Genomic DNA, 20,396 nt, shown 5'->3' with positions numbered 1-20,396 from the left:
GCGGCCGCCAAGCGATCCCTGCTCCGCGCGACACTGCGTGCGCGCGCACGCAGAGAGGCGGTGACGCACTTTACGGCGGCAGCGTAAGTGCGTGACGCTCGTCAGTGGCTTCAGTTCACACGTGGCGCCAGCGGAGGCAGGTTGTCGTGCTCGTGCTGCTTTCTACAGCCAATATGAAAAGGCCTAGTAAGTGGGGTCGGGAGGCGGGCGTGGAGGGACCCACGTCTGGAAGTTGCTGCAGGCACCACGACGCTCTTCTACGGCCACGGCTTTGTCTCTACTGGTATGGGGGTGGGAGCCTACGCGTAGGCCTTGGCCCTATTTCCTGGTAGAACCGAGAGTTGGAAGTCCCTACGGCGATCATGTTAACCGCGCGGGCTCATTCTGCGGAACGAAGCCGGGCAGAGGGTGGGGAAGATTAGGCTAGATTTTCGTAAGGAAGCAGCGTCTGAGCCAGGTTTCAGGCCCAATATTTTCCTTTCCTTGGCCACGTGCAGACTGGCCCAGGTGAGAGCTGAGAATCGCCTCCCAGACTCAGTGTTCCTCTCCTGCCTTATGATTCGTGCTGTTTGACACGAAGTGGTTGTCGTTTTGGGTCTCATACGCTGTTGTGTATGATCCCATTCTAATATTGTGAGAGTAGGTGCAGGGAATTTGGACTCCATTCTGGATCTACTGAAACTAATTCTCTGGGATTTGAAAGTAGCACGTGTGTTTGCATTAGGCATTTCGCATTAGACTTAACGTTAGGTTTGGTAGCCAATAACACAAGAAAAGGATATAACTCCATAGTGCGTTAACCCAGAACTAATCATTTGGGTTAACAGATTTGTGATGTGTTTCTTTGTAGAGTTAAAGAAAGCAAGTAAACGCATGACCTGCCATAAGCGGTATAAAATCCAAAAAAAGGTAAGTGTAGTGCTTGAGAGAGCTATACCAAACACATTGCTAAACTGATTTTGCCCTGTTCCTTTGCTGGAAAGTCTGAGATAATGTGATTTGGTTTTGGGAAATGGCATTGGATAGACTGACCATGGGCACAAGCTCTTAGGCATCAGGAGTGCAGCTGTGAGAAAGCGCAGTGATTGGTGATAAGTCTCTAAATTTGTTCAGCATGTTAATCTCTATATAGAGAGCCTTCTAGTTACAATTTTTTGCTGTTTTATACTTAGATATGCATTACTTTGTAAGATTCCAATTAAATGTCCATTTTCCTAGGACATTTTATAGGCATAACTAAATTGCAGCCAGATTGGTTTCTCACTTGAATTCTGCTTGAATATAAAGATATTTTTGTAAGCAGACGAAATCTCTTTATTTTAATAGGTTCGAGAACATCATCGAAAATTAAGGAAGGAGGCTAAAAAGCGGGGTCACAAGAAGCCTAGGAAAGACCCAGGAGTTCCAAACAGTGCTCCCTTTAAGGAGGCTCTTCTTAGGGAAGCTGAGCTAAGGAAACAGAGGGTAAGTTATGTTAGCCAGAATTTTCAATGAGTAGTGTAATGTGTTATGTGTGATATTTTTCAGAGTAAGGTAACAACACTAGTCACTGGTTCACCTATTTCCCTTACGGCTCTGACACAGCTTGAAGAACTAAAACAGCAGCAGAAACTTGACAGGCAGAAGGAACTAGAAAAGAAAAGAAAACTTGAAACTAATCCTGATATTAAGCCATCAAATGTGGAACCTATGGAAAAGGTATGATTAGGTCTCTTTAGGAATGAGAGATCAGGGGTTTTGATTTTGGTTTTGTTGCTTGGGCCTGAGTGCAGTGGCACAGTCATAGCTCACTGCAACCTGGACCACCCAGGCTCAAGCAGTCTTACCACCTCAGTGTCCAAGTAGCTGGGACTACAGAAGCACACCATCACGCCTGGCTAATTTTTTTAGTAGACACGGGCTTTCACTATATTGCCAAGGTTGGTCTCAAACTCTTGGGCTCAAGTGATCCACCCACCTCAGCCTCCCGAAGTTTCTGGTATTACAGGTGTGGGCTGTTGTGCCTGGCTGAGAGATGAGTTCTGATGCAGAAATAAAAGCACATCCACAGGCTGCTGAGCTTCTTGGGAGGAAGACAACTGAGTTCAGACTCCATCTTACCTATTTAACAACTGCGAGTGCTGCTACTCAGCTGTGGAAAATGGAGTTAGAGGTTACAACTGCTCTACTTCTAATTTTGTGTTCTTTCCCCCTTTATCCTCTAGGAGTTTGGGCTTTGCAAACCTGAGAACAATGCCAAGTCGGGCAGACAGAATTCAAAGAAGCTGTACTGTCAAGAACTTAAAAAGGTATCTTAGCCTAGGTCAGTGTCTGACAGTGGTAATGAGGTTTAAAAGACTCAAGTCATTTTTTTTTTTAACCTTTTAAGATCAAGGGTGCACGTGCAGGTTTGTTATATGGGTAAACGTGTGTCGTGGGGGTTTGTTGTACAGATTATTTCATCACCCAGGTATTAAGCCTAGTACGCATTAGTTATCTTTCTTGATCCTCTCCCTCCTCCCACCTTTCACCAACAAATCATTTCGTGACTCGACTCTAGCTTATGCTGTTTAATGCCTTTCCTGCTATGTTTACCTGACAGAAGTAGTTTCTTTGGTTCTAAATGTTTGCACAAAACTGGTTCTGCCTGTAAGCATGATTTACAACATTAAAAAAAACGTTGACATAGTGTTGAGATTGAGAAAAGTACATTGGAGTAAGCAATGTCAGGCTAAGGGTCTCTAAAGTACTCAGTTGAAACCTAAGTGAAGGAAGACAACTTGGTGTAGTTGCTCTCCAGCACTCCCATCCCCAACATCCATTTTCCCAAGCTCACTCTCCCATGGATAGAACCTGACTGCCCTTCAGCAGCTTTTGGCAAGGCCAAAAGGACCTATCAAACTACATAATTCACTATGGGAGGATTCAGACAGGGATATTTTCATATCATAAATCCATCTTGATCTGAGACTGCTGAGCAAGCCTATGTTTTACTTTCCTGTGTGAGAAATGATGAGGGTCAATATTCTTCATACCAAAGTGAAGACATGAGATCCAACTCTGAGCTCACCCTGTGCTAAATGGATAATGCCAGTACTCTCTTGTGGAAGGTATTACCAGAGCAAGGGATGTAGTTGTGATCATTTTCTCCTTGATAATGTAGTTCTGGTCATTTTTTCCTTGATAGGTGATTGAAGCCTCCGATGTTGTCCTAGAGGTGTTGGATGCCAGAGATCCTCTTGGTTGCAGATGTCCTCAGGTAGAAGAGGCCATTGTCCAGAGTGGACAGAAAAAGCTGGTACTTATATTAAATAAATCAGGTGAGTAAAGAGGGTACCCTTTGTCTTCCGTGTACATTGGTGAGGTATGAGGATACAGTCTGATAGTCACTGAAGACTGATTAGATCCAACTCTGATCTTAGCAAAGCCAGAGTACGTGCACTTTGCCAGAGACAGTGCTAGGCAGTGGGGAGGAGGTGACTTTCACAACTGACTCAACTGGTTTCTACTATTCTTTTGCCATTCAGTATTTACCGTCTTTTAAATAAAGAGTGTAAGCTGCTATACCCAGCTTATTGTGTAGTATATTTCATCTAGGAAGTGATGACAGTGTGACAAATTCCCCACACCTACACAATGTCGGGTATCAGTTCAAGAGTGAAATAAATTGAAACGTATGTGACAAAATATTTAAATGAAATGCATAATTATGCATCTGAGTTTGAGCAGCAGGAACAAGAAAACCCAGAACAGAGAATTACAAAGCAGAAAATGGGAATGAGATCTAAAATTGTTGGGGTTAAGAAACAATTGGCTGCTTGGGAGGCTGAAGTGGGCACATCACTTGAGGCCAGGAGTTCGAGAAAAGCCTGGCCAACACGGCGAAACCCCATCTCTACTAAAATACAAATATTAGCCGGGCATGGTGGCGGGCACTTGTAGTCCCAGCTACTCGGGAGGCTGAGGCAGGAGAATTGCTTGAACCTGGGAGGCGGAGGTTGCAGTGAGCCGATACTGTGCCACTGCACTCCAGCCTGGGCAACAGCAACACTCCGTCTCAAAAAAAAAAGAATAAAAGAAACAATTGGCTGCTAGCTAAAGGTAAATTCTGGAATCATAATTCTAGGGTTAGTAGGGTTGTAATCCAGACGTTGAGTCTGTCCTGAAGTTTTCGAGTGGGCAATACAAGGGGAATTGAAATAGAGAAGTGCAGATGCTGAGCTCTGTTAAGATACGGGCAGCATGGTAGGGGAGCTTACCCTGCCCTGATTTTCTAGTTAAATCCTTTTGAAAAGACTGGGAAAATGTAAACCAGAGTAAAATCTATAGTTGCCAGATTTTGCAGATGCATCTCAACAAAATAGCCAAATTGGAGCAAATGTCTTCTTTCTTTCTTTCTTTTTTTTTTGAGATGGAGTCTTGCTCTATGCTCTATCACCCAGGCTGGAGTGCAGTGGCGCAATCTCAGATCACTGCAAGCTCCGCCTCCCAGGTTCACGCCATTATCCTGTCTCAGCCTCCCAAGTAGCTGGGACTACAGGTGCCCACCACCACACCCAGCTAATTTTTTTGTATTTTTAGTAGAGACGGGGTTTTACCGTGTTAGCCAGGATGGTCTTGATCTCCTGAACTCGTGATCCGCCTGTCTCGGCCTCCCAAAGTGTTGGTATTACAGGCGTGAGCCACCGTGCCTGGCCACAAATGTCTTACAGGTGCAAATGTCCTATTTCTAATTCCTATCAGATCTGGTACCAAAGGAGAATTTGGAGAGCTGGCTAAATTATTTGAAGAAAGAATTGCCAACAGTGGTGTTCAGAGCCTCAACAAAACCAAAGGATAAAGGGAAGATAACCAAGGTATCCTTTATTAGCAGTAAGAAATGTGATTCTTTCCGATTTTGGTTGAAATATGATGAGTGTACAAAATCTTGATTTAAGTAAATGAAAAATTACAAGATCCAACTCTGATTTCAGCCAGAGATCATCTGAAAGGCAATGTAGTTATCTTAAGAGCTGGGCTCTGGAGCCTGATTGCTTGGGGTTTGTTGAAATAATTTATCAGGTAAGTTGCCAGAATAATTCAACCATTTGGAATTTTAGCGTGTGAAGGCAAAGAAGAATGCTGCTCCATTCAGAAGTGAAGTCTGCTTTGGGAAAGAGGGCCTTTGGAAACTTCTTGGAGGTTTTCAGGAGACTTGCAGCAAAGCCATTCGGGTTGGAGTAATTGGTGAGTTTCAGTTCATTACTTTTTAAGTGTTGAAACAGTTAAGAAGTTTAGCCAGCTCTCCAAGTGCCCAAGCAGCAGTGTATGGAGTTGTTGTCAAGTAAAAGGCTCATTCAAATACTAGCTTCTTGCCTATACCTTACTGAAAGCACATAACCACACACAATTTAAAGAAAAAAACTTACACAACTGCTGCCAGATTCAGGTTTTTTGTTGGGACTGATTACTCTAGGAAGCTGGTTTCTAAAAGTTCTTGGTTTGTTTGAATTTACAGTATTTTCCTGCCTTTGCATTACTTGTGCAAGAAATGAAGAAACTAAAATTGGTCTTAGTATTGAAGTGAAGACACTGAGATCCAACTCTGATCTTGCCCTAAACATCAGGGAAATGGAATATTAGGCAGTGAAAATTTCATAAGTGCCAACATATAATGCTTTTTATATCTGGATTTCCCGTTTATTTGTAGGTTTCCCAAATGTGGGGAAAAGCAGCATTATCAATAGCTTAAAACAAGAACAGATGTGTAATGTTGGTGTATCCATGGGGCTTACAAGGTAAATGGAGGTGTCCATAATTGTAATATTATAGTGACACACTATTTTATTTTGGTTATCTCAAGGAAGGTGATTTTTTTTTTTTTTTTTTTTTTGAGACAGTTTCACTCTTGTTCCCAGGCTGGAGTGCAATGGCGCAATCTCGGCTCACTGCAACCTCCACCTCTCAGGTTCAAGGGATTCTCCTGCCTCAGCCTCCCGAGTAGCTGAGATTACAGGCATGTGCCCCCACGCCTGGCTAACTTTGTATTTTTAGTAGAGACGGGTTTCTCCATGTTGGTTAGGCTGGTCTCAAACTCCTGACTTCAGCTGATCTGCCCGCCTCAGCCTCCCGAAGTGCTGGGATTACAGGCCAAGCCACCGCGCCTGGCCTGTTTTTATTTTTTAAAGCTTTTGGTGAAAGAAGAGATTTAAGCCAGTGCTAGAACTGATTGGAGTGGGACAGCTGCCCACAATTTAGTTTGAAAGACAAGTTCAGCAAATAGATTGAGAGAGAGGAAAGCTCCTTCAGAGGAAGTGATGTTGGAACCTGGCCTTGAGAAATTAATAGAAATTTGCCAGATAGAAGTCTGCCACCACACCTGGCTAGTTTTTGTATTTTTAGTAGAGATGGCGTTTCACTATGTTGGCCAGGCTAGTCTCAAACTCCTGGCCTTAAGTCATCAACCCGCCTAGGCCTCACAAAGTGTTGGGATTACACTTGTGTTGGGTGGCATGAGCCACTGTGCCTGGACAACTTTTAGATTTTTTTTTTTTTTTTTTTTTTGAGATGGAGTCTCACTGTCTCCCAGGCTGGAGTACAGTGGTGCTATCTTGGCTCACTGCAACCTCAGCCTCCTTGAGTAGCTGGGATAAAGGCACCGGCTAATTTTTGTATTTTTAGTAGAGACAGGGCTTTCATCATGTTGGCCAGGCTGGTCTCCAACTCCTGACCTCAGGTGATCCACCCACCTCGGCCTCCCAAAGTGCTGGGATTACAGGCATGAGCCACTGCGCCCAGCCAGAAGGCGGCATATTTATAGCAAAGGAAATAGCATGTGTTTTGGTTGATGTAAATATATAAGCTATAACATGTAGTGTTTCTCTTTAGAACAGTCGGGTATGCTGTTACAGTTTTAGATAAATGTGAAGCAAATGATGATAAACTGGATCTGACTGACTGTGCTGAGTCTGTTCAATCCAACCCTGAGCTTCATGTTCTGTCTCTTACCCTCCAAATAGACCAATGCCCCCATCAATTCCATCACTCTTCTTTCAGGAGCATGCAAGTTGTCCCCTTGGACAAACAGATCACAATCATAGATAGTCCGAGTTTCATCGTATCTCCACTTAATTCCTCCTCTGCGCTTGCGCTGCGAAGTCCAGCAAGTATTGAAGTAGTAAAACCGATGGAGGCTGCCAGTGCCATCCTTTCCCAGGCTGATGCCCGACAGGTAAAAGGACCCTTTCTCATGAGTTCCTTGGAGCCATCTTCTTTCATCATAAGCATTTTGAGTAGAAAAATTTTGGAAGTGTTTTAAAGTACTGGCATGTCAGATGAAGGACAGCTCCTTTTTTTTTTTTTTTTTTTTTTTTTTTTTTTAAGGTAGTACTGAAATATACTGTCCCAGGCTACAGGAATTCTCTGGAATTTTTTACTATGCTTGCTCAGAGAAGAGGTATGCACCAAAAAGGTGGAATCCCAAATGTTGAAGGTGCTGCCAAACTGCTGTGGTCTGAGTGGACAGGGTAAGCTTTCTTTTCTGTTGGCATTTTGGTGACCACTAGAATAAACCTCCTTTTGACACATCTTATTTTTAATATCAGTGCCTCATTAGCTTACTATTGCCATCCCCCTACGTCTTGGACTCCTCCTCCATATTTTAATGAGAGTATTGTGGTAGACCTGAAAAGGGGCTTCAATCTGGAAGAACTGGAAAAGAACAATGCACAAAGCATAAGAGGTGAGTATTGTGTGTCGCTGCTGTCTTCATCGCTGACAGGCCAGTAGAGCTCTTACCTGTTTATATGGGCTTTCTTTCTTTCCCAGCCATCAAGGGCCCTCATTTGGCCAATAGCATCCTTTTCCAGTCTTCTGGTCTGACAAATGGAATAATAGAAGAAAAGGACATACATGAAGAATTGCCAAAACGGAAAGAAAGGAAGCAGGAGGAGAGAGAGGATGACAGAGACAGTGACCAAGAAATCGTTGATGAAGAAGTTGATGTAAGTGTGTCCTCCGTGAGTTGTTTAAAACTGAAGTGAGTTTTCTAGCATTATAATACATAATGGGAAGGAACTGAAGATAGGACATATTTGAGGCTTCTGATCTGTTAGCCTTAATTTTGCACATCCCATTATATGTACCTCCAAAGAGTTAATTTTTCAGGTACATAACTACTTGGATTAAATGAGCAGACAAGGGCTACTAATCCAGCACTATATGTCTTTGTCACACAGGAAAACAGCTCAGGCATGTTAGCTGCAGAAGAGACGGGGGAGGCACTGTCTGAGGAGACTACAGCAGGTGAGGCAGGCAAAAGGGGTTCTAACGAAGCAGCATGGTGTAGAATCACTTTTAACTTTTTGAAAATAAAATCTCTTTTTATTTTCCTGCAATATAGGTGAACAGTCTACAAGGTCTTTTATCTTGGATAAAATGATTGAAGAGGATGAGGATGATGCTTATGACTTCAGTACAGATTATGTGTAACAGAACCACGGCTTTTTATGAGAGTTTTTTTTTTTTTAAACATTCTAAGCAGACTGCTAAACTGTTCTCTGTATAATGTGTGTAAGTTATGATATGCATGAGCTGTGTAAATTTTGTGAATATGTATTATATTAAAACCAGGCAATTTGGAATCCCTAAATTCTGTAAAAAGACAATTCATCTGATTGTGAGTGGAAGTAGTTATCTGGAATAAAAAAAGAAGATACCTATTGAAAAATGTAAGTTTTATTTACAGATCAGGCCACAGGTTACAAAATTAAAACCAACAGCAGTTTTGAATTATCTGTACCAGCTAGCTGAACTAGCCATATCAGTTCTTCTTTCCAGTCAGTCATTCAGCATTGTAGTAAGAAAACACTTGGTAAGGCAGATGGAGACATATTTACAGTCTATAGTCTGTCTGGGAAGCTGACTGCCAGACAGGGCAGTTTGTCATCTTTACCCAGCTGACACATCTTTTTCCATGGCTTGCTACCGATAGGCATTGAAGCCTAGCAACTGTTACTTCCCACACATGCTATCTTCCAGGACTTCCTGAGAAATGCTTATAGTTCAAATTCTGTTTCACTTTATGTTTGAGATCTCGGTATATCTTCGGATTAGGTTGAATTTGCCTGTTGGGTCTGGAATATACCATTTTTCCCAAACATCAGTATATGAAGCAGTCCTTCCCCATGGCTTAAAATGTCCATTCCAGTGGAGTAACTTGGCAGCCTTTACAAACTGAGGTGAATATCGTTTTCCAGCACTGGAACCTTATATTTGAGACAAAAATAGCCACATCATTGTGCCATGTGAAATTGTGCAGAAAACTTACTTAAGGGAAACAAAGAATATACCCCATCCCTGAGGATAGTTCTTTAGATACCAATTCTTTACTAGCTTATGCCACTGGTTAATTCTACTTACCAAGGTGGCGGACATTCCACATAGGATCGATGGTAGAGTGCTGTTGATAAAATACGATAAGCAGAGGAGGTGTTGTGATGCTACCAGCCAGGGTTCTGCTATACAATCCCTCTCTTGGTGGGACAGAAAACAAATGTTAGTGAAAAGTACTGACTAACTCCTGTTAGTCAAGACTCTTGGAATTGAAATACAACAGTTTTTCACAGCTAGGCCAGTTACATACTTACTCTACATTGAGTTTCATCCATTTTTCCAGTTGGTTAGTTATATTCTGTCGTTTCCATTCCGTCAGGTTTGCAACAAAAACTCCAGGATTAAATGAGCAAGTGCTGGCTTTCATGGAAAGCTTACGAATTCTTTCCTTTTTATAGTCAAGATAGCCAATGTAATTGTACTAAAAACACAAATAGGATATATATACTTACTGCTTCAAACAGAATAGATACAATTTTATAGCCAGTAGAGAAAAGAGCTGTTAAACTGACTTCTTCAGATTAGAAAATAGATATTTGAAATTCCAAGTTAGAATAGGAACCTAGATGTTGACATAATAAATCAGATGTTCAAGAAGAACAATTAGGCTGTCAAGTCCATGAAGAAGTCTACAGAAAAGCAGACTTGAGTTTTGGGATGAAATGATTGGGGAGTGTAAATTGCAGCAAAAGAGTTCCCTGAATTTGCAACCTCTTCCCATTAAACGATATTGTAGGAAGAGGGGTGTTTGGTAAGCAATTTACCTGGTTTCCTGCTCCACGGATGACAACTTTAGTAGAGGCTGAATCACAATCTTCTGAAAATGCAGCTGCATGTCCTGGCTTCAGTGGTGTATTGTAAAGGGCAAGAATATCACCTGAAATAGACAAGATGTTAAGATTTACATTTCACTTGCCTTTAGAGTTCCCCGTTACTCCCACTTCTCCCTATGGTGACCTTTTATAGAAGACCATAAATAACCACTACAGCCCACTGTAGCCCATTGTTTTATTTAGCAGTTGTACTCAATCTGGGTGGAGAACAGCACTCATGGTGACATTTTTGATACCTTGCACAATTACATCATCATCCATGTATATGGCCTTCTTTGCGCTGGGAACCAGAATTGGCAAGTAGAACCTTGCAAAGGTTAACTGGAAAAGGAAAGAATAATTGGCATAGGATACTGCACTGGCTGTGCTTTTATTTACATAGAAACTCCTAGGATGCTTTCAGTACCCACTCAGGAGAAGAAAGGACTCTTAGAATCACCCAGGTTTGGTCCCCAGGAAACTACTTGCACTATACCCACAGATACCCAGGTATTCCATTATTTCCTAATACTGCCAAGTGCAAAGAAGGATGCATGGAACTCACAGGTTTCATGGATTCCCCCTGGTCAGGATCCTCCTTTACTTTCCCTTCCAAAAGTTTAGGGTCAAAATTGACAATTTTGTATCTGATGCTTTTCAGGGAATCACTGTTGAGCCAGGACCTGATGAAGATAAAACACTACATTTTAGTTTCAAATAATGTCTCCAAACCAATGAGTGAATAATGCAAAAGAAACCCTATGGACCAAACAGGTGTTTTTGAGCTCCTTTTAACTCTGAGCTTTGGTTTCCTCGTCTGAAGTGAGGGTAATTCCCACCAAAGTCCCTCCCTGAATTAAGATTATATGGTAATTATCTTCTAACACTAAAACTACTCTAGAAAAACAATATAGAATTAAGAACATTTCATCACCACCTAGACCATCCAACTCTTAACCCTCTAAATACACTGGTGAAGAAAAGGAGTCAAAAATGATGGTACCAACAGAGTAATCTCTTATCTACAGACTGACTTCTTAATTCACTGTGGTGACCCTAATTCCACCACTCAAGTCTGAGGCACTACCTCTAAGAAAAAACTTTGCTAAAGGAGTACTGCACATTTTTTCTAGGTCAGTTTCAAATCAGTGTTTTGTGGCTACTTAGTGTTATTTCTGTAGTCTGTACAGCTTCTGTTTCTGTATTTTAAATGGGTTCAGAATTTATAGCTTTAACAACTAAATATGAACCATGGAGAGGGCCACAAGGACCAAAATGTTTTAGAAATTTGACAACTGATTAATTTGTTAGACCAACAAATTTGGAGTAAGTTTTATAAGTCATTCATTTTCAAAACGGATTGGACTATCCAAGTTTCCCCAGATCACTCTGGGCCAGGATTTGGATCAGGATCTGTAATCAGCTTCACAACACTACCTTGCCATTGTTGCTAAGTCCCTTCCCGCTCTAGACCAGAACTGCTCCGAGCATGTCCATGAAATAAGGAACTTGTGACTTGTAAATCAACATTTACTGCTCCCTTCACTGAGAAAGTATTATTATCAAAACATCGTCAGGTGGGGTTAACAGTTCAGAGTGACAGCTGACTTACTTCCTGGCATGAGCTCCTTGTATCACTTCTCCTATTATGGGGATGTGCTCATAATACAGTCCTAAAAAAATATGTCATTTGTACAGTTTATCAGTGGTACAATTTCAATTGTATAAAACAACATACAAACCACAGAAAAACAGATCCTGGATTGGCAGCTGGACTGCTCTAGATCATCCTCTAGAAGAATCACATAAGCAGAGCTCACCGGAGATGGTCTGCTGTATTGTTGAGAGTAACAATGTAGAAAATCACATTGGAGCGAGTGTTGTGCTGAATGCTGTTTATGGCTGCAATGGCCCCCCCAAGCCTGTCTTCAGATGCAGCGATGACCACAGGAATCTCCTCTTGTCTCCCATCTACTGCATGTCGGAGAGCATTTGGGACAAAGTCTATAGGTTGAGGCCCCACAATTCCTGAATCTGAAAACACAAGGAAGGCACTGTGATATAATCTCATGGGCTTTTGATATAGAGTCCAAGACATGGAAAAAGGGAAGGTAAGGATTATGGTACCGATCTACCTCATTCTCCCCCATTAAACTGAAGCATATAGCCCTGAAACTTTCCCTGTATGTAAATAAGCTTTTGGAAAAGTGGAGGAAGCATTTTTTAAAATACACTGACAGCACTTTGATACACTACTGGTAGGAAACGAACAGAACCTGTTAGAATGCATCGTGGCAATTTGTATCAAGAGTTTCCTAAGGACAAAATCTGAAATATAATCAAAAGAAAGAATTTTATTTAAATTGTGAAAACTTAGCAGCAAACAATGTTTTTCAAGTCACGAATCACAAGTAGGCATGAAACCAATTGAGTGAGTCACAATCAATTTATACAGAAAAAGTTTCTGGATTGCAATAGAAAACTGTAGAGGCCGGGCGTGGTGGGTCACGCCTGTAATCCTAGCACTTTGGGAGGCTGAGGCGGGTGGATCACTCGAGGTCAGGAGTTTGAGACCAGCCTGACCAACATGGTGAAACCTCATCTCTACTAAAAATACAAAATGAGCCAGGTGTAGTGGTGAACGCCTGCAAGCCAAGCTACTTGGGATACTGAGGCAGGAGAATCGCTTGAACTCAGGAGGTGGAGGTTGCAGTGAGCTGAGATTGTGCCACTGCACTCCAGCCTGGGCAGCAACAGGAAAACTGTCTCAAAAAAATTAGAAAACTGAATTAGAATACCAAAGAAAATATAGTGTATCACACAAGAAAACTGCAATTACTGTACTGTATGCATTCTTGCCTTTCTTTTTTTTTTTTTATTCCTCATTGAACCCTGGTATTTACTATGTGCCAGGCAATATCTAGACACTGGGGTTACAGCCATGAATAAAACATCCCTAACTTTCTGAGGATAGACAGCCAATAAGCAAATACACATGTATGTACATGTGCTACATGTAATGTATTTCCTGTTGTAGGGCTGCCATCAAAAAGTCTGAAAGCTGTTGTACCAAAAGATGTTATCCTGTGGAAACAAATTAATAGACATTAAAATTATGTATGAAGAGTTTCTACCATCACAGTGACATGCTTATGATATACAGAAAAACATGTCATGTACAGTTTATATATAGTACAATCTCAACTGTACAGAAAATAAGGTGTAGGAAAAAACTGGAAGGTACTAAGCCAAAATTGTAAATGAAATCATTCAACCAACCAATATTTATTGAACAGCTAGTATCAGCCATCATCCATAGGCACAGAAGATAAAACAGTACACAAATTGCCTTCATGGAGCTTGAATACTGTTGTCTCATTTTTTTTTTTTTTTTTTTGAGACGAAGACTCACTCTGTCACCAGGCTTGAGTGCAGTGGCGTGATCTTGGCTCACTGCAACCTCCGCCTCCTGGGTTCAAGCGATTCTCCTGCCTCAGCCTCCCGAGTAGCTGGGACTACAGGCGCATACCACCACGCCCAGCTAATTTTTGTATTTTTAGTAGAGACGGGGTTTCACCATGTTGGCCAGGATGGTCTTGTACTCCTGACCTCGTGATCTGCCCACCTCAGCCTCTCAAAGTGCTGAGATGGTCTCGATCTCTTGACCTTGTGAGATGCCCACCTCGGCCTCCCAAAGTTTTGGGATTACAGGCGTGAGCCACTGCTCCCAGCCACTGTTCTTTTTTATAAACTTTCCTACCAGGAACGTGCATTACTTTATATGTATCACACATATATACACGTGATAAAACATGCTATCAGAGCACTCCGTGAAAGTCAGGGGAAAGCTATTATAGTCTCTCACTCTGGTCAACTATGGTGGGTGGCAATCCAAAAATGATTTTTGACAAACACTCAAGCCTCAAACATTCCTCAATACCAAGGGAGAACAGTATGAACAACTAATTCAATATACTGTGCGATATATTATACAACACAGTGATTTTTAAAAATCACTTGACAAACTTTTATTGCTACAGTCCCACTGATGCAGCTGCACAGCTGAAGGAAAGTAACTAGACTGACACTCTAGTAACTAGAGCAGGCATCAAACACCAAGGACACTGGTATGCCCTCACTTTCTGAAGCCCTGTCCTGCTGACATGTGAACAGATGGCAGCCCTCAGAGGCTCTCCTAAGGCCTCTGATTTGGTGAAACGGAATATTCTGTCAGATCAAACCCTTAACAAACAACTGCTAGTACTACCGGAAGAACAACAACTTACGATGTGTGACACACAGAATACCAGGTCTACAACAGATTCTAAGCCATTATTAGTAAGTGCTCCCATACCTGTAACCTCACTCCTTAACAAACTGCTCAAGCCGAGGAAGTTATGGTGCAAAACCAGTAAGAAGAGAGCAACAGCCAGGACCAAGATGATGATGTTTACTGAAATAGATAGGGAAAACCTATATTATACCTCTTTATCTTTGACTAGGTATAAAAACAACTTAACTTGTAGAAAGAGCATACCTTTACGGAATGACATCTTTTTCTTCTGTCATATAAATATTAGTTTTTAACCCTACAAAACAAAAACAAGCCCCCAAAGTCAGTAAGTACATGAGAAGGGACATCAAAATGCCCTAATGCTTTTTTTTTTTTTTTTTTAATTCAGGAAGAAACAAGAGGCATATACAGTATTCTGCCAGAAACTCATTTTGAATTAACAGTTTCCAAGAACCCAAATTGGGATCTGAAATTTTTGTGGTAGTCATTAATAAAAAACTTAAAAATAAGTTGGAGAAATAGCCTTAGCCTTGTACATTATACATCACAAGATGAAAAGCAAAAGAAACATTTAAGAATTAAGTTTCAGCCAGGCAGCGTGGCTCATGCCTGTAATCCCAGCACTTTGGGAGGCCGAGTGGGGTGGATCACGAGGTCAGGAGTTCAAGACCAGCCTGGCCAAGATGGTGAAACCTCGTCTCTACTAAAAACTGCAAAAAAATTAGCCAGGCGCGGTGGCAGGGGCCTGTAATCCCAGCTGCTCAGGAGCCTGAGGCAGGAGAATCGCTTGAACCTGGGCAACAGAGGTTGCAGTGAGCCGAGATCATGCCATTGCACTCCAGCCTGGGCGGCAGAGTGAGACTCTGTCTTTAAAATAAAAAATAACATAACATAACATAACATAACATAATTTTCTACTTAAAATTCCTAAAGTAGACATGGATTCAGGTTGTCTATGACCAAGTAACCTGAGATCTTAGCCTCATCAGTAAAAACATGCCTGTTCAGAGTTGTATCCCATTCACCTTTAACATGAGTGTCCTCAGAGAAAAGAATATTATCCAAATTCACTTGACAAACCCACAGCAGAGAAAAAGTTACAAAAATTCACAAAATCTAATCGATATCAAAAGTGTGGAGTGCATTTCTAGCCATTGTAACTAGCAAAAAAAAAAAAAAAAAAAAAAAGGCTTATTTTAGTTTATTATTTTTTGAAACGGAGTCTCGTTCTGTCGTCCAGGCTGGAGTGCAGTGGCACGATCTCAGCTCACTGCAACCTCTGCCTCCCGCATTCAAGAGATTCTCCTGCCTCAGCCTTCCCAATAGTTGGGATTACAGGCGTGCACCACCATGCCCAGCTAATTTTTGTATTTTTAGTAGAGATGGGGTTTCACCATGTTGGCCAGACTGGTCTCGAACTCCTGACCTCGTGATCTGCCCACCTCAGCCTCCCAAAGTGCTGAGATTACAGGCGTGAGCCACGGCGCCTGGCCAAAAAATTTAAGGTGCTATTCTCAAAAACCATCTCTGTTAGCTAGCTATTCATCTCTTAATAAGGTGGTGTCTAATTGTCACACTGTCCTGGTTGGTCCTCCTCAGCTCATCTGACCTTCACTTTTTCAAAACAATTCAGTGGAAACAAGATAGTAGGTGGAACTAAATTTATTTAAAAAATAAATTCCTTCAACAAGCTCTGGGTAAAATGTTTCCTTAAAGACATTTTACCAACCAAGATATCGTGAACCTACCTTTTAACCCTTTCTTACTTCATCTTCACCCATAGTAGTACCCAACACTTACATAAGGCTATTAATTTTACAAAGCACTTTCAAACATAGCATATTGCAATGCAAGTTAGTTCATTTGTTTTTTTAGACAGGGTCTCACCATGTTGCCCAGGCTGGCCTCTAACTCCTAGGCTCAAGCAAGCCTCCTGCCTCAGCCTCCCAAGTAGCAGGGACTACAGACAAAGTAAGTTTGAATTAACTTCATCCTAGGAAAATTGTGTGCCTACCAGGTACTTAATTTCTCAAGGCCTCTGTAAAGAAGAGAAATATATTGAAAAACTGTTTAAAAAATTGGGGGCTGGGCACTGTGGCTCATGAGTATAATCCCAAAATGAAAACAACAAGGCTAAGGCGGGCGGATCACCTGAGCTCAGGAGTTCAAGACCAGCCTGGGTAACATTGTGAAAGCTCATTTCTACAAAAAATACAAAAATTAGCCAGGCATGGTGACATGCACCTGTTGTCCCAAGCATTTGGGAGGGTAAGGCAGGAGGATCACCTGAGCCAGGGAGGTCAAGGCTGCAGTAAGCCATATTCATGCCACTGTACTCCAGCCTGGGTGACAAAGCGACACCCTGTCTCAAAAAAATAAAAAATAAAAAACAATAAAAACTGGGGATCAGCCAGGCACTGTGGCTGATACCTATAATCCCAACTATTCAGGTGGCTGGGGTGGGAGGCTGCCTGAGCCCAGGAGTTCGAGACCAGCCTGAGCAACATAGTATGACCATCCCCCGACCCCACATCTAAAAAAAATTTCTCTTTAAAAACGGGATCACAGGCCAGATTACAAATTAGGGGGAAAATACACATCTTTCTTTTTTTTTTTTTTTTTGAGACAGAGTCTGGCTCTGTCAGCCAGGCTGCAGTGAAGTGGCGCCGTCTCGGCTCACTGCAACCTCTGCCTCTCAGATTCAAACAATTCTCGTGCCTCAATCTGCCAAGTAGCAGGGACTACAGGTGTGCGCCACCATGCCCAGCTAATTTTAATAGAGAGAGGGTTTCACCAGGTTGGCCAGGCTGGTCTCGAACTCCTGACCTCAGGTGATCCACCTGCCTCGGCCTTCCAAAGTGCTGGGATTCCAGGCCTGAGCCACCAGGCCCAGCCCACACACATCTTTCCAAAGCAGTATATATGAAGTACAATGTATCAGTGAACTTCCTCTCATATACATCAGGGCACCATGGCTCAAGTCTGTAATCCCAGCACTTTGGGAGGCTGAGGCGGATGGATCACGAGGTCAGGACTTCGAGACCAGCCTGTCCAAGATGGTGAAACCCCATCTCTACTAAAAATACAAAAAATTAGCCAGGTGTGGTGGCAGGTGCCTGTAATCCCAGCTATTCGAGAGGCTGAGGCAAGAGAATCCCTTGAACCTGGGAGGCGGAGGTTGCAGTGAGCTGAGACCGTGCCACTGCACTCCAGCCTGGGCAACAGAGTAAGACTCTGTCTCAAAAGAAAAAGAGAAGAATATACATCAGTATATACCCTAAGTCATATGCCTCTATCACATTATGGGCTGACCTTATCTACAGAAGCTGGCAGAGGGGAGCTGTTAGGACAAAGCCCCAACATCTGCCTGCGATGAGGCAACTTCCACCACCACTGAGAAAACAATCTTGCACTCAAATAAATCCCACTTAATTAATGGTACAAGAGATAATGTTTTTAGTTTCTTGACTTCCAGTTAACAGTTACGGGATCAAGAGGCACACTTGGCTGGAAACAAGAAAAACACAATTCTATCAAGTATCTGACATACTTAAGTAGACTGGCAAGGCAGAAACCAGTTGCTCCTAAAACTTCCACAGTTACCTACATGCAAAACGTCAGTTATCATGGAGTATGTCTAATCCATATTGTCTTTCCTGGGGCTATTCCTGGTAAGAGAGCTTTCCTGATATGGTTAGAAGGAATTCTCAAAACAAAATTGCACATAGACGCTGGATCTGTAATAGTAACTACATTTTCTTAAGAGTATATAATCGTGTACAATTTGATTAGCAACACAGTTGGTCCTCAGTATCAGTCGGGGATTGGCTCCAGGACTCCCCATGTATACAAAAATTCACGGATGTTCAAGTCCCTTATGTAAAATGGCATATTACAGTCAGCCCTCTGTATCTGTAATTTCAATCTGTGTTTGGTTGAATCCAAGGATACAAAACCGTGAATACAAAAAAAAAAAAAAAAAAAAAAAAAGACCACACTGGCCGGGCGCGGTGGCTCATGCCTATAATCCCAGCACTTTGGAAGGCCGAGGTGGGGGGATCACTTGAGGTCAGGCGTCTGAGACTAGTCTGGCCAACACAGTGAAACCCCGTCTCCACTAAAAACACAAAAATTAGCCGGGCGTGGTGGCGCATGCCTGTAATCCCAGCTACTCAGGAGGCTGAGGCAGGACAATCCCTTGAACCCAGGAGGAGGAGGTTGCAGTGAGCCGCGATCGCACCACTGCACTCCAGCCTGGGCAACAGAGCGAGTCTTCGTCTCAAAAAAAAAAAAAAAAAAAAAAAAAAAAAAAAAAAACCACAGAAAGATATATCTATTTACACACACAACAGAAAGTCTGTTCAAACACACCAAGAAATACAGAGCATGGGAAGGAAACAGGAATAAACCCTTGCCCATCCCTCTTTCTGCCTTCTACACGTCCTGACTCCTTCTGAGGTCAGAAAAGTGTCAAATATGTCTGCATTTTACTGTTTGGTCTCTGCCACGTGCAAGGATGAAAGGGCACTGAGGATATACAAACACTTTCTCCTACCCTTTCATCTGGCTGGCTCCCACTTGGCATTCAGAAGTCAAGGTAGCCTCCTCCAAACTCCACGTTGAGCTGCACCTCCCCTAAGCTCCCACATCTGGGCCTCCCTCTCCCAGGGCTAATCCAGCTGTCATGTATTTCTGGCGTGATGTGGCTGTCTCCCTTGACACGCTCTGGGCTCTTCCAAGGCAACAGCCTGGTCTTGGTAACAACTGTGTCCTCGGTCTGCTGTCTGGCACAAACAAGGTGCCGTGAATATTTGCTGGTTGCATGAACGAGGACAGCAGTCCCACCCTCTCCCGGGAGTGCCTAGAATCCCACTGTTTGTGGCTAACCCAGAATACATAACCTGGGGGCCGGAGAACCAGCTGGGACCCAGAGGCCCGGGTTCCTCAGAACGGTTTCTCTCCAAAACGTGGGCATCCCACCTGGCTGACGGTAACGGAGGAGGGTCTAAGATTTAGAGATACACCAGCCTTGAAAGAGAGGCTGAGTGAACCTTTGGCTGGCCTCTATCGGGAGGGCCCAGCATGGGTCTGTGAGGGTCAGTAAAGCCGGCCAGAATGTGAGAGGGCCGAGTTCGGGAGCCCCCAGATGAGGGACTCTCTACGCGGATGAGAAGGACAGCCGAGCACCGGGGTCCCCTCTCCAAGGGAATTCTCTGTCTTGTGGATGCCGCCTAGGGTAGCCCCCCTAAATTCCAAGGGTCAGTAGGGCCCCCCTTACACTTTCAAGTGATCGGAAAGTGATGTGACGCTCCGGGGATCCCGCCAGGCTTAGAGATACCCCTGGTTAGGGCTCCGACAAGTCGTTCCCCTCAAAGGCTCGCCGCGGCCGCCCTTAACTGCAGGCGATGGAGGAGATGAGGATGCAGCCCGCGCCCCGGCCCGCCCTGCCAGCTCAGCGCCCGCGCCGCAGGCCCCGGAGCCCAGCCCGTTGTCTGGCCGCCCGCGTCCCCTGCACGCTGGGCCGAGCCCACTTGCCCTCTAGCTCCGTAGCAGCCGCGCAGCCCCACAACGCCCAGCCAGCCCGCAGCGGTAACCGCTAGAGCGTCGCGCCAAGCAGGCGCCGCGGGGCAGCCCTGCCGCCGGGGTCCTCGCAGGGAAAAGGCCGTCGCCATGGAGACGCGGCGCGCGCCGGCGGCCGTTGGGCCGCGCAGGCACTGTCAAGGACAGTTTTCCGGACGGGCGCCGCGGCTCCAGGCACCCAACAGCACTGACGGCGAAGCCTTCACGGGCGCGCGATGCCTCGACACGGCGGCCGCCACCACCACCTCAGCTGCCCTCGCGGGCAGCACGCCGCGGCAAAAGCGCACGTCGCCTAGCGATGGCGCGGGGCGGGGACACGGGCTGTACCGGCCCGTCGGAGACTTCCGCTTCCGGGGCCG

General features: G+C 43.7%; 2 protein-coding genes and 4 non-coding genes across 15 annotated transcripts; 5 read left to right on the top strand and 1 right to left on the bottom strand.

The window, feature by feature from the left end:
* Window positions 1-22: 22 nt before the first annotated feature.
* On the top strand, window positions 23-8,686 carry GNL3 (G protein nucleolar 3). 2 transcript variants are annotated; one of them, XM_003776226.5, is made up of 15 exons: window positions 23-186; window positions 851-909; window positions 1,327-1,464; window positions 1,585-1,698; window positions 2,205-2,288; window positions 3,167-3,299; window positions 4,723-4,835; window positions 5,079-5,205; window positions 5,669-5,756; window positions 7,015-7,189; window positions 7,342-7,484; window positions 7,563-7,699; window positions 7,786-7,961; window positions 8,196-8,262; window positions 8,360-8,686. In XM_003776226.5, exons 1-15 carry the CDS (start codon window positions 174-176, stop codon window positions 8,446-8,448), a joined length of 1,656 nt encoding a protein of 551 aa, XP_003776274.2. In that variant the 5' UTR covers window positions 23-173; the 3' UTR covers window positions 8,449-8,686. The 2 variants fall into 2 exon arrangements, with proteins under 2 accessions (XP_003776274.2, XP_002813691.2); XM_002813645.6 differs by having other exon boundaries at window positions 138-283.
* LOC112132904 (small nucleolar RNA SNORD19) lies at window positions 3,341-3,408 on the top strand. Its single transcript, XR_002914606.1, has one exon. It is a non-coding gene; the product is annotated as a small nucleolar RNA SNORD19 (small nucleolar RNA).
* LOC112132915 (small nucleolar RNA SNORD19B) lies at window positions 4,875-4,958 on the top strand. The gene has a single exon (XR_002914616.1). It is a non-coding gene; the product is annotated as a small nucleolar RNA SNORD19B (small nucleolar RNA).
* LOC112132905 (small nucleolar RNA SNORD19) lies at window positions 5,505-5,580 on the top strand. Its single transcript, XR_002914607.1, has one exon. It is a non-coding gene; the product is annotated as a small nucleolar RNA SNORD19 (small nucleolar RNA).
* LOC112132907 (small nucleolar RNA SNORD69) lies at window positions 6,879-6,955 on the top strand. The gene has a single exon (XR_002914609.1). It is a non-coding gene; the product is annotated as a small nucleolar RNA SNORD69 (small nucleolar RNA).
* On the bottom strand, window positions 8,677-20,376 carry GLT8D1 (glycosyltransferase 8 domain containing 1). Of its 9 annotated transcripts, none has more exons than XM_054552129.2 (12): window positions 19,993-20,331; window positions 19,736-19,853; window positions 19,013-19,241; window positions 14,701-14,752; window positions 14,518-14,616; window positions 11,984-12,197; window positions 10,729-10,846; window positions 10,421-10,505; window positions 10,116-10,228; window positions 9,606-9,772; window positions 9,379-9,491; window positions 8,677-9,224 (listed from the first exon to the last, which is right to left on the bottom strand). In XM_054552129.2, exons 4-12 carry the CDS (start codon window positions 14,714-14,716, stop codon window positions 9,034-9,036), a joined length of 1,116 nt encoding a protein of 371 aa, XP_054408104.1. In that variant the 5' UTR covers window positions 14,717-14,752; window positions 19,013-19,241; window positions 19,736-19,853; window positions 19,993-20,331; the 3' UTR covers window positions 8,677-9,033. The 9 variants fall into 9 exon arrangements, with proteins under 9 accessions (XP_054408104.1, XP_054408105.1, XP_054408106.1 ...); XM_054552130.2 differs by having other exon boundaries at window positions 19,013-19,237; window positions 19,993-20,118; XM_054552131.2 differs by lacking the exon at window positions 19,013-19,241 and having other exon boundaries at window positions 19,993-20,376.
* Between the last annotated feature and the right edge of the window lie 20 nt (window positions 20,377-20,396).

The sequence above is a fragment of the Pongo abelii genome, chromosome 2 (genome assembly GCF_028885655.2).
Source record: "Pongo abelii isolate AG06213 chromosome 2, NHGRI_mPonAbe1-v2.0_pri, whole genome shotgun sequence".
Classification (NCBI taxonomy): Eukaryota; Metazoa; Chordata; class Mammalia; order Primates; family Hominidae; genus Pongo; species Pongo abelii.
This window is presented reverse-complemented; position numbering and strand designations above follow the sequence as displayed.

Excerpts from the sequence above, each read along its gene's own strand:
- GNL3 (XM_003776226.5), top strand. Across the intron at positions 1,699-2,204 it reads ATGTGGAACCTATGGAAAAG|GAGTTTGGGCTTTGCAAACC; the intron begins GTATGATTAGGT and ends TTTATCCTCTAG. Across the intron at positions 7,962-8,195 it reads TCGTTGATGAAGAAGTTGAT|GAAAACAGCTCAGGCATGTT; the intron begins GTAAGTGTGTCC and ends TTTGTCACACAG.
- GLT8D1 (XM_054552131.2), bottom strand. Across the intron at positions 12,198-14,517 it reads GTTAAGGAGTGAGGTTACAG|ATTCAGGAATTGTGGGGCCT; the intron begins GTATGGGAGCAC and ends TTGTGTTTTCAG. Across the intron at positions 10,506-10,728 it reads AGGGGGAATCCATGAAACCT|TTAACCTTTGCAAGGTTCTA; the intron begins GTGAGTTCCATG and ends TTCCTTTTCCAG.